Source organism: Zootoca vivipara, chromosome 2 (assembly GCF_965207765.1).
Source record: "Zootoca vivipara chromosome 2, rZooViv2.hap1.1, whole genome shotgun sequence".
Lineage (NCBI taxonomy): Eukaryota > Metazoa > Chordata > Lepidosauria > Squamata > Lacertidae > Zootoca > Zootoca vivipara.
The window spans coordinates 30,744,853-30,758,147 of NC_142584.1; the positions used below are offsets into that span (position 1 = coordinate 30,744,853).

General features: G+C 40.5%; 1 protein-coding gene across 3 annotated transcripts in view; it reads left to right on the forward strand.

The window, feature by feature from the left end:
- Positions 1 to 13,295, forward strand: part of SLC38A12 (solute carrier family 38 member 12) — a 117,154-nt gene that overhangs the window by 647 nt on the left and 103,212 nt on the right. For 2 of the 3 annotated variants that reach the window (XM_088661525.1, XM_035104402.3), the window contains exons 2-4: positions 4,171 to 4,277; positions 8,073 to 8,194; positions 13,180 to 13,261. In XM_088661525.1, coding sequence (XP_088517651.1) covers positions 4,233 to 4,277; positions 8,073 to 8,194; positions 13,180 to 13,261 — 249 coding nt within the window. In that variant the 5' untranslated portion in view covers positions 4,171 to 4,232. The remainder of the gene's footprint in view (positions 1 to 4,170; positions 4,278 to 8,072; positions 8,195 to 13,179; positions 13,262 to 13,295) is intronic. The other variant, XM_088661524.1, reaches the window with a different exon arrangement.

The following is a 13,295-nucleotide window of genomic DNA, read 5'->3' on the forward strand; positions in this document are numbered from 1 at the left end:
GCTAGCAGATTTGGAATGAAATGTCCCCACCAACCGTTGCTTTAAATTGCTTTCTTTTGACCCCAAGTGCTCAGAAAAAAATCTGTCAAAATCTTCCTACAATTTCTATTTTTATTTATTTACTTTATGGGGGGAGGGGCAGCTGCATAGTGTACTGGTGGAGTAAGAAGCCTCTGAAGTAAAGCGGAAGCTGGTTTCCAGACTTTTTTGAGGATGAAATACAGCCTTGTAAATAAGGCCACAAAAATTACTAACATGCAGATGTTCTTATTAACCTACTAAGAGGCTAGTGATGTGCTTTTCCAGGCTGGCTGTGGAGGAGGGGTAGCCCCTCTTATTAGCAGACTAATAATATGCAGAATGGTGAAGAAAGGGTGGAGTGATTCATCTCCACTATGCTAGCTTGCTACATTTCTTTGCTGATTGTGAAGGATACATTCTTACTTCCTCTTTTGTTAGTACTGCATGGAAATCAAGTAGGCTATCAATCCCCCTTTCCCACCCATTCACATGCCTTTATAGAAGTCCTGCTCACCTATGGCCTCTAGGCTAGTGCGCAAAAATACAAGAGTGGTATCCCCCCCCCCTCTATCTAAGTGGACAGTTACATCTGTGGATTTTACTTTATCATTATTTGAATCAGGCTTTCTGGCATGACACTGACTCCAAATATCACTCCTTAACATTTGCTTTGTCTGCGCCTTGTAGTCTCGTGCTTCAATGGATGGAGCAATCCTAACTCCTTGCGGGGAGCAAAAGCACAGCAGCTCAACCACTGCATCCTAAGCTTTACTGCTTAGTGACTAGAATCAAAAGTGGTGGGTGGCTATAAAAGCACCAGGCAGGCTCAGCAGAGTGCCCAAGGATTGAGACCTGCAGGGTTTTGGAACCAGAAGATTCCAAGCTGCCAGGCCCTGCCCCCAAATGCCTCATTTCAGATCTCTCTTTTGGCTTATAGTGGTAGAATCACTGTTGGTAGCTTTCCATTTCTCTGGGTACAGCAGCTGAGGCTGGCAGGAGCTGGTGGAGGGTCCCCTCTACCTTATCCTCATCTTCCTCCAGCAGCAGAGATTAAAAGGGTTAGGACTACACTCTGAGTGTCTTCAGATAAGAGGCCCTCGTTATCGTATTTTCTGTTCAGGGTAGTAATTGCATACATCTAATCTGAGTGGCCATAGAAAGTCCAGGTAAAACTTCCCCATGCCATGCACTAAGATACAAACAGGAGTAGGAGCTAAGAATTTCAGGACAGAGTGGTTTCTTCTACAAAAAAGCCCAGCCTCAGCCAAAGAAGGGGACTTGTGAGTAAATGATTAGGGGTAAGAAAGCAGGGCCTTGGAAACCCTTGCTTTTTGTATTCAGGCATATGCAGTGCCTGCCATGGTACTTAAACTTTGCTTGTACGGTAACTTTCTCTGGCTCTCTGGTTCTCTTTTTGATTCAGTGGAATTGCTAATGTGTTAGATGAGAATCTTAGTGCCAACTCATACAATACACCCATGTAAACATTTAGAAATTTTCCAGCACGCACACTTGCATGAAGAAGCTCATCACATGGGCTTAGCATGTTATGGATGGTGTTTTTCTCATTGTTGTAAAAGGTCTGTGTAGACTGTGAGGCTTTACTGCCTATTTAAGCCTTGCTCCAGTAGCATACTATAATTCTGTTTGGGTGGAGATTTTATTAGGGCCAATAAAAATGCCACAAAAAGTAAGCTTTCGAGTTCTGATGCAGCTGCCTTTGGAATAGCATGTACAGGTTGGGTTGCCTCACCTCTTAAACAATATTGTGGAGTTGGAAAAGGTTCAGGAAAGGGCAGCCAAATTGAAGAAGGGGATGGAGCACCTCCCATATGAGGAAAGGTTGAAGCATTCGGGGCTTTTTAGTTTAGAGCAAAGGTAAGAGGCAACATGATAGGAGTTCTCCATATCATGCATAATTATATATACTTCTAACACTAGAATTTGTGGGCATCTGTTGAAGCTGGATATTGAAGGATTCAGGACAGAGAAAATAAAGTTACTCTCCACACAGCACATAGTTAAAAGTTTAGAATTCACTCCCACAGGAGGCATTGATGGCCACCAGCCTGGGTGGCCTTAAAAAAGGTTAAACAAATTCATGGAGGATAAGGCTGCCAATGGCTACCAGCCATAAAACGTTTCTCTATAACCAGGCTTTTAGCTTCTGAAACAATCTCTCTTGTGTTATCTCTCTTGTGCTATGATTTTGTATTTTTGTTTTTAAAACGCCCTGTGATCTTCTGAAGGGCAATATACAAATTATTATTATCAGTAGTAGTACTGTAGTAGTAATGTTTTTATTAATAGCTATGCTCAGTTTTCATGGCCAGAGACAATAATGCTTGTGGAAACCACAAGAGGGGAGAATGCTGTTATGCCTGGACTCTGCTTGTAGGTTTACCATAGGTATGAGAGCTATGAGAGCAAGATGTTGGACTAGATGGACCATTGACCTGATCCAACAGGCTTTTCAATAAAAATATAAACATCCCAATTTCCAGTGTTTTTTCCTATGGCAAACAACTGGGCTAACCAACAGGATTTTAAATGTGTCACAATCATGTTAATTTTACTACTAATAATTTAATTGTGTTAATATTATTTGATTTTGCAATCTTGTATACATTTACCTGGGCAGAAGTCCCATTACAGTAAACACAAAGAGACTTACTTTTGAGTCCATGTATATCATTGTACTGTAAATTAACTATACAGTGAATGTGTGCCTGAGCTCCAGTTCCTGTACACCAGGAGACATGTCAAAGCCTCTTTGCAAAACTGCATTTTGCATTTGCCAGTGTGTGTGTGTGTGTGTGAGAGAGAGAGAGAGAATGAATTTTTTAACATCCACTTGCACTTGTTGTTTAGTAGTATTTGCATAAAATAACTTCTAAGGAGAACCTGATCTCAGATAAACCCACCACAGGAAACATGAATCCTAGTTGCAAGAAAAACAGGAATGGCAAACTTCAGAGATTCAAAGGTTTTAAAAATGAGTAAGAAGCAGGAAATCAGAAATAGGAAGGGAAAACAACAGTTCTTTCAGACAGGGCTTCCTGTTGCCTGGTGTCCAAACAACTTGTTCACCAATCACAACTCTGACCTCACTCATTGGCTACAAATACAAAAATATTGAAGCCAGACTCACTCATCTCACAGAAATTGCTTAGAAAGCTGCTTGAACATTTTGCTTTATAACGTGCCTTCCAGTGGGGCTAGAAGCTTGTTCTTTCTTTTCTTTTCTTTAAAGGAAATAAATGAAAGGCCTGAGTTTGGGCCCCATTCTGACTTGGTCTCTGATGAGATTGCTCCATTTGCACCATTATAAACTGGCCTTTAACTTATTCTTTAATGACACCTCCTCATTTACGATTTGAGGGAATGATACATGACTGAACATTATAGACATTTTGATTTTCATTTCATTGAGAAAGAATATTCTGTCTAGCACTTGCTTCTAGAAAGTTCTAAACCCCTATAACACAGCTTTCACCAACCTGGTGCTGTCCAAATATTTAGGCTATAACTTCCAGTACAAAAATTATGGAAGGCACCAGACTTGGCAGGCTTCCTTTCAACTAAGTCCCACTTGGTTCAGTTGCACTTTCAAATAACTATGCATATGATTGTAACTGTAGCCTCCAAGTAAAACATTTAACAATTATATTTAATTGTTATAGCAACCAATTGTCATGAATGCTTCTTCAGGAGATGTGTACATTGTAAAGTAAGTGACTTAATTTAAATAAATGATCTTAAATCTATTTTCCCCTTAGTGATTATAATCCATTCATTCTAAGTTGAATTCCTTAAAGTATGTTACACCTTGACTATATCGTCTGGCTAGATTATATACTTTTGGAGTGACAGGAGAACCTTAGTTTTGATCCTTGTTTTTGATGTGGCTGGTATTTCACTAGATTCCCTAAAAGGATTATGGCCTTTAGTGAGAATTATGCAACTTGCAATGCAAGTGAAGAATTCTGATTTCAAATGCAAACTAGCTGATTTGGGGGAATCTGTTTACTTTTCTTTCCAGAGAAGGTAGGCAGCAATACTACTAGACTTGCATTAATGTACAATGATGAACTGCAGTTACCGCTTGCTTTGTTAACTCCTGTAAACAGCTGATAAAATTTCTTTCAGGTTAACAGTGGTTGGATCGAAAGGAACTGACATCTCTCTTTGACTGTTCCATCAGCTTCAACATGGCTGGAGGCATTACTGATACAGGAGAGCTGTACTCGCCTTACGTGAGTATTTAGCATTACTACAGTCTCTTGCTGAAGACAAGCAGCACAGTTATGCTATGTATTTCCTGCTCCTGTTTCTTCATGATTATCCCCCCCCCCACATTCTTGTTTTGATTTTAAATTGTGACAGGCATTTTATACTTGTGTTACAATACATTTGGAAAAAAACTCAGGAAACTTTTCTAATACAAATTTGCTTGCTCTTTTCACCCACACATGCTCTAAAAGCTTATCAGGCTTGCATTTTTAAACATGCTTTAATACTTAGCAAACCTTGCCAAATACCCTCTATTGAATCTCTAGTGAGTATTCAAAGTTCATCATTACAAAACTTCTTGTAATCCTACAAGCGTAGTCAATTGACTACAATTGTCTTTCAGATAATTTACAAATTTACTCCAGTCTTTCAGGAACTTAATTTCTGGTTAGTTTATCCACTACCCAAATTACTTTGTGCCTTCTGCCTCTGATATTTGGGATTCTTTCCCCTCTTGTTAGTATTATATCTAACATATGTTGAAGCAACAATGCAGCTATAGTGCAAATACATTTATAAGAAATATTGTTGATGAGATTTAAGAGAACAGATTAGAGGATTTTGATGGCTAAGCAATAGTTATGAGAGAAAATGCAGAAATAGGAGATGAATTCTGAAAATCATTACAAAGGATTGATGGAAGTCATTGGCTAACTATAGCCACAAATATGTAAGATGAGATGGGATGGTTGTTTTGTCTGAAAAGTGTGTTAAAACCAATAAATTTTTTATTTAAAATAAATAAATAAATAAACTAACCAGAAATTAGATGTGGCGAATTTTATCATAGAAGTCTCTTTGATCCAGCAGATGATTCCATGAACAGGTGGAGGTGATTTTTATTAGTTCCACTTTTGTGCTGCTATAATCTCCATCCCCTCGCCACCTGTTTTTTTTTAAATATATTTTTTATTAAAGAATTTCTTGGTTTACAAAAGTACACATTGTTTCTTTTTTCAAGTTCTAGAGTCCTTTCTACATATCAGTTACATTTGACATGAGATATTAGTGTTGTATGCAGTATAAGGTTGGGGAAGAAGAGGGGGAGGGGCCCCCTCCCCATCTGTTATAGGGAATTGGGGGATCCTCTGACACAGTATGGTGAAGAAAGAGGAAATTTGCAAAAATCACCTCCCTTTTTTGTCTGCAGATGCCTGTAGCCTTCCATGTAAAGAAGGACAGCATTGGTTACAGCTTAGCACCTTCAAAGCAGTTTTCAAACTTGTGTCATTTAGTGAAGCAGTTGTGCAAAGTTACACCAGGCAGTTCTTCTGTGAAGCTGAACAGGTGTTATCCTGTAACTTTACTGAATGGAAGGCTGTCTGGAAGCCGTATGTAAAAGGCTCTTCAGGGAAGAGCAGTGTACAAGCATACTAAATACATGATTATACTTTTCTGATTGTGAAGTCTTTAGGGCAGTGACACATTCTCTTACAGTCTAGACCCCATCATGTAACAATAAAAAGACATGTGCACAAACCATGTGCACAAGATTCCTGGGTACATGTTTACATCAGTCAATGCAAAGGCATTCTGCAACATAGGGGACAAAGGTTTTTAAAAATTGTGTGGCTTTCTTAAATAGCTGATAGGCTGTACTTGCCCCAAGGGGCTCTGTTCTCTTTCCATAGTTGGAATTCTTGTTGCTGCCATTTTGCAGCAACAAGTGGTTAAAATATCAGGAAAGTATTTTTAATATAAAAAGTGAGATGAACAAACACACAAGAGTTGAGAGTTGCTGAAGCTGCAGCTTATGATGCCCTTTTATGGCATACCAGTGGACTCTGTCCTCCTTCCTAATATATAACCCATCACATCTCTCTGTCAAAGCTATCCTCATGAGTGGTGGTTTTCTGATTGCAAGTGATTTTTGAGAAGACATTAATCGGATAGCGATGCTTGCTGGTACATTTAGTCCATGGAAGATTGATCTCAATCTTCAAGGGGAAAAATAGACTCCCAAGATATTAAATTACCAAGTACCTTACAGATTGAAAATTATAGCATTGCAGAAATCTTCAGGCTGTTGAGCATTAAAATGGTACTTGTCTCATTTTTGGAGGGCCCAAAATATGATTCTACCAGTATCTGAAATAAATCATCCCTCCCTATACTGTTCTTTTTAATCAGAGTCAAAGAAAACCTCCAAGGTTTCTGTCCTCAAAGGCTTCGTGTGCAGAACCAATTAAGGCCTAGAGCCAGGAGGTGGTGTATGCAGGGAATGACAGTTCTGCCCAACGAGTTAAAAAATCGCTTTGCAAACTGACATCTACTGTTTCATCCTCTGGGAAAGCAGTCAAAAGATGCATTTGCTGTTCGGATGCCAGTAAGTACAGGAGGACCTTGTTCTCTCAAAGAGAAGTGAATGGCTATGCATAAAAGGTCTCTGAAGGATGCATTTGTAGTTCAAAACTTCTTCCAGGAGCATTATATACTGTATACATTCCCTGTTCTTAAGGTAATTTTATTTATGATGACTCTTGGTTAAAAAAATGTGTGTTTGACATTGGCATGAATTCCAGGTAGATGGTTGTCTTCTGATAATGGGCATTCCAGTAATTTTAATAAGGGGATGGTAGCCATCAGTGGTGCTCTTACTCTCATCCTCCCTCCTCTACTTTCTTGCACTTCAAGCCTAATGGATATTGTATCTTACATGACATATGATTTTAATAAGTTTAAATTATTTTCCTGCTAGTGCCCAGGGCTCATAGGAAGTAGCTGTATACTGAGTGTGACCATTAGTTCATCTGCTTCAGTGTTGTCTGAATTGACCAGCTGTTGCTCTCCGGGGTTTAAAGAAGAAATATTTCCCAGCTCTACTTGGAGATGCTAGGGTTTGAATCTGGAGTCTTTTACATTCAGGTCTTGTCATCTGTCACTGAGCTGAGGCAGGAACTAATTCAGAATAGCTCTTCTTAAGGGTTGATTTTACTGTCAACAAGCTTGTCGTGCAGATATTCCCGTTCATTAACCAGATTCCTCTGGTGTCCCAATAATGGAAAATTTCCATCTGCTTCACTGCTAAATATACTTGGGAGGAACATTACTTGTCAGACTCCTGTTTGGCTAATAGAGTTGGCAAGCTGTGGAATGCTGCTTTATACCTCACATCCTATATTGGCTCCTCATGGGTGAATTTGAGTAACTGTACTACCCTTCCCCTATATTAAAAAAAACCCCTCAACGTCTCTGCAACACCTTTAGTTTCAGAGAATCTTTCCTTTGGAGTTAGGAACATGGCAAGTGAGAGAACTGCATGACTTGAGTAAAGGGCTTTGTGTCATAGGGTAGGGACAGTTACTGATACAACTCACATGATGTTTTGAGGCTGTGTCCTTTCACCAGCATGTCTGGTCTTTCTGCATAACTCTTGCTATGTGGACAAGGAGATTTTATCTGTAATCTACCTCATCCTGAAGGCTTAGGTTGGAAAAACAAAAAATAAACTATTGTACTATTGGAAAGTGTGTGGTTTGTGGAGGGTTTGCATAGGTGTTTTTTTTTTAAAAAAAAGTTAATATTTCTAAGGCCAAACATTAAACACTACCTACCTCTGTGTAACTATGAGCTAAAAAGCATTTCTTTACTGAGACGATAATAATTTTTATAAAACTGCACCATCATAGTAGCCATGTTGGTTTGGATTGTCTATGGAGGCTGCTGCTTTCTGTCCATTTTGGGATTGCTAGCCAAATAGTCTTTTCTAACAACTAAAAGTCACAGGATTTTAACATTTATGATTTCTCTAATTGCAGGTTGGCCTGGTTTACATGTTCAATCTCATAGTTGGGACTGGAGCTCTGACTATGCCAAAGGCCTTTGCCACTGCTGGTTGGCTTGTCAGCCTCATCCTAATAATGTTCTTGGGGTTCATGAGGTAAGAGTTTTCTGCATGTCAGTTTCCATTAACAATCTATTGGGAACTTGTAAATCCCAAAGGTGTCACTTGTATCTAAGTAATACAGTCCATTTGTCACCCAGCCATTATGATTTCATTAATAAAGTTGTGCCTTGGCCTTGAGGGAGTGTTTTACAGAAGGCAGATCAGACAGTATTCTTACCTAGTTCATTCCCCCACATGTGCTGAAGAGTAAGATTGCACTTTCCTCCCTGGCCATTTGGCATGTCAGCCGTTGCCGCCATTGCCACCTTACATCCATACATAGCTGTTCTAATATGGGGTGCATTTGCTCGAGTTCGTTGTCAGAGATTGGATATTTATTGCACATTCTGAGCCCATGCATGTTGCACATTAAATGTGAACACCCTGTTTGAACGTTATGCATCAGAGGCAGGACAGGTGATGCTTGGCTGGACAGGGAGCAGAACTTGCTCTAGCTTCCTGCCATGTGTAGAGTAGCAATCTGGGTACAGTCTGAATTTTATCCAGTGAGGCCTAGCATCTGTCTCATGTACCAGAAATTACTGGATACCTGCCCATCTTAAGATGGTAGGAAAGAGAGTTCTCTCTTCCTTCTACTGTATCCCATTTCTGAGTTTTCTGTCTGTAGCCAAGTCAAAGGGACTTTGCTCTTCTACGTTTCCTCACACTTGATGTTGTTATTTCTCATGGATTAGGATTGACTTTTGCTCCTTAGAGGAATTATGTTTGTTAATAGTAGTGAAAAGCTGATGAAACTTTAACGTTGCAAAAGTCAAACCTCATCAAAACAACTTTGGTTGTAGAATAGGAGGTTAACAGGGACTACTGCCAGGCTTGCTCCTTGGCATCTTCCTCCCAGGCTTCATAGGAGCATGATTTATTCAGTAGCTGGGTGATCTGAAATGGGTTGCTAGGTATCTTGAGCACAATTGGGAAAAAGATTTGTGAATCTGACCAAGCACAATATAGAGGCCAGTTGCAGGCTTTTGAGGTGGTGGTGAAGATATTTCTGCCTCCCTACCACTATTGGGTGAGCTGAATTGTGTCTAGCTAAGCTTTTCTTGTTTTTTTTTAAGCTTATTAAATCCAGGCTTCAGGCTCCTGGGCAGGAGCAGCTACCCTGGTGTGCGGAAAACTTGTTTGCTATGTCCTTCCCCTTTAGCTTCTGAGAACCAATATATAAAGCTGATTATTAACTGATAGTGCGTAGCATGTGCTGGGGGAACTCCATACGGTAGTCATGCTGGCCGCATGACCCAGAAGCTGTCTGTGGACAAACGCCGCCTCCCTTGGCCTATAGAGTGAGATGAGCGTGCAACCCCAGAGTCATCCGTGACTGGACCTAACTGTCAGGGGTACCTTTACCGCACAATTGAGAGAAACAGACTCTTATCTTTCCTTTGAAATCTGACACCAGGAAATTGCATAAGGAGGGGTCAGTCTTGCATATTTGTTGCAGCATGCTTTGGAGATGGACAGAAGAAGCAAGATGCTCTCTGAAACTTGATGAGAAGTAAAAAAAAAAACCTGACTCAGTCTCCTCTGTTGCAGAGGGATTGCTGGTGACACAAGTAATGGTTATCTACCAAGGCCAGCCTAAATTTTGTGGGCTTCTGATGAATGTGCCTGCTGCTTTAATTTGTTGCAGTTATTTTATGTACTTTACTGTTCCATTGTAAAAGTATTGCCTTTCAACATTGGACAGGGATACTCTCTTCCAGTGCCCTTTTACCCTGGGTTGAGACTGGATTGCTTTCATGTTGAGACATAATCTTATAAATTGCTTAACATCTGTGGAAGGAAAGGCTTTATAAAAGTGTAAGTTCTGTTGGATGAGAGGCATAAATCCTTGCAGTACCAGTGACTAAATTGCTTCTGAGGCTTTGTAAAAGAGATTATTTCAGAACCTTGAAGCCTGCCTGTAGCATTCTCTATCTCATGCTTTGATTTCTTTTCCAATTCATTTCTTGATGCTGTTGGGATATGGGTTGGTTTGCAATTATATATTTTGTATCAGCCTTGAAATGCTGCCCACTGGTGCCAAGTGGTTTGAGAATCCTTCCATTCCTCTGTTTTGCACTTCTGGCTCCCTAATATCCTCTGGAGAATGCTCAGTGTAGTAAAAGAACATAGGGGAAATTATCCAGGCCCCTGGATGTTGCTGCTGTGCTCTAATCCTAGCAAAACTAATTTCTCATTCAAACTTGATAAATGAGTTTAGCTTGTGAAGCAGTAAGAAACCATTTTTGTAGTTTAAATAAGATTGATTGTAGTTTTTAGTAAAAATGAGAGAGTAACCTTAACATGGTCATCTAGCTAGGGTAATGGCAATTCATTTATAAGATCAACAAAGCAAATGGTAATGGGGAATGGGGACAACTGATTGATCACTCGCTCTCAGCTATCTTCCTGGCAGCTCTTGGAAAATGTTTTCACTCCTTCACTTTTTAAATCTTTTAAGTGGTTCCTCTAACTCTGTCTAGCATTAGGTCTTTGAGTGCATTTGGGTACCCCAGTGATCTGTCTTTTAGACTGATATAGTTCTGTCAGTATCTTATTTGTTTATTTAAAGAATTTTTGCCCCACTTTGCACTATATATCTCAAAACAGCTTGTAGAAAAAATAAACATACATTATGCAATGAAGCTGAATGTTGGAATATTCAGGGCAGGCAAAACAATGTATTTCTCCAAACAGTGCATAGTTAAATATGGAATTCATTCCAACAAGAGGCAGTCATGGCCACTTGGATGGCTTTAAAAGATAATTAGACAAATTCATGGAGGATAAGGCTATCAGTTGCTACTAGCCATGATGGCTATACTTTGCCTCCGAGGTCAGTGGAGTTGCTGGAAACCATAGGAGAGGAAAATGTTTTTGTGCGTGAGTGCTGCTTGCAGACTTCCTTAAGGCATCTGGTTGGCACTTTGAGAGCAGGATGCTGGACTAGGTGGGCCATTGGTCTGATGCTTTTCTTATGTTCTTACCTTGTTCAGATTATTTATTGGCCCTCATACAGCCCACTACTGTGTCCAGGCATAGGTCCAGGTCTGCCTCTCCTGATTGAGATGCAATAGAAAAATATAGCTGGTTATCAGCATGGTAATGAGACCTTGCCTCAAATTGCCCAATGACTGATCCCAATGGCTTCATATAGATGGCAAATAATGCTGGAGATAAAATACAGTGGTACCTCTACTTACAAATTTAATGCGTTCCAAACGCACATTCGTAAGTCGAAAAAAATTGTAAGTCGAATCCCATAGGAATACATTGGGAGAAAAAATTCGTAAGTAGAAGCAACCCTATCTAAAAATTCGTAAGTAGAAAAAAATCCTATCTAAACCGCATCCAAGATGGCGGACGGAGCTCCATTCGTAAGTAGAAACATTCGTAAGTAGAGTTATTCATAAGTAGAGGTACCACTGTAGTGTTCTGTGGAACCCCATAACATAACAGTGAAACATTCTTCCGATGCTGGTCTCTGCTTATGACCCAAATAGAAACGGAACCACTGTGGCATAGTGCTTCTGATACCCATTCCACATCACTGGCCCAGCAGGATACCATTGTCACTGGTTTTGAAAGTCACTTAGAGATCAAGTAGAAGAAGCAGGGCCACACACTCATCATGGCAACCAAAACTTTTTAGTCCCATGAACCTTAGCTGCACGGACCCATTGTTAAAACCGTGTTTATGGAAGACAATCTTACTCGGCTACGAGTGATCGCCAAAGAGAAAGAAGAGAGAGCTGCACCTTCCATCCAAGGCACTAAATCTCTTGCAGCTACCATGTTGCACCTTATTATAGATAGCGGAATTGTCCCCCATGACTGCCCATGATCATCCCGGTGTAATTGATGTATAGTGAGATGTCCTATGAAATGTGCCTATCCTATAATTTATTACTCCAGTTTGATTCACTTCTGTAATTCTTGAGATTTGGGGATATAATTAATCCACCAAGATTTGTGCAGCAGAAATTGCATTAAAATGAATGGGAGTAACATAAGAACAGAGACCTGAATTTATGCAGCTCTTTTTCATTTCAGTTAAGGTTGTTCAGAATATGCTCCTGGTAGCATGCAACACTTGTGCACTAGTCTCCATGCGTGATAATCTTTGCTTATGTTAATTTTCTTTTGCCTTACTGCTAAGAAAGTGTCCAGACATTATGGGGAGCAAGCAAATTTTCTTGCTCAAGTGTCTACACCATTCATGAATAGATAACAGGGTGGAGGCCATTTCTTTTACATCAGATGAGTCCTCCAGTAAGGGGAGCTGAGCCTCCTTCCTAATTTGTCTTAGCTTTCTGTACTCAGGGCCATCTCAGGCAGGTAGGGCGCCCCGGCGCTGAGGCGCGGAGATCTCTCCGGCGCCCTCGCAGCACGCAACATGGCTTCCACGCGGCTTTGCCGCCATAGCTGCCAAGTTATCCCTTTTTTTAAGGGATTTTCCCTTATGCTGAATAGGCTTCCTCGCGAGAAAAGGGAAAACTTGGCAGCTATGTTTGCCGCGCAGCGCCGGCCCGGCACCCTGGCGCCCCGCGCCACCGGGACTGCACCTAGAGCCGGGCCTGTCTGTACTCCATCACTTTACACACTTTTTGTCCAACTCAGCCCAGCCACAGTACCATAAGTGAGCTGGATGTAGTGGAAAAGTCACTGAAATGATGTAGGACAGGAAAATAAAAGTGCCTGCAGCAGTGCAGCATGGAGAGAATAAGACCAGCTCTCCAAACCCATCTGACTCTTTTGATATAAAAATTGGAATATCTTCCATGCTTTATACATAAACAGGACAGATGCAAGAACAACAATTGGGTGATTTCCATGCTGTGTACAGTCATGCCCTTAATCCCCAATTTTGTTTACACTTTGCACCTTAGAATATATAGGTTAAAGACTGTGTAGGTGGGGATTGAATATTGCAACCGATTGTTATTAACCAACTGGTACTTTTACCATTTTTCTGCCAGCTATATGACCACAACTTTTGTAATGGAGGCCATGGCTGCTGCAAATGCCCAGCTTCGTTGGAAGAGAATGGAAAAGCACAAGGTTTGTGTGGCATTTCATTTGGCTGCTAATTATT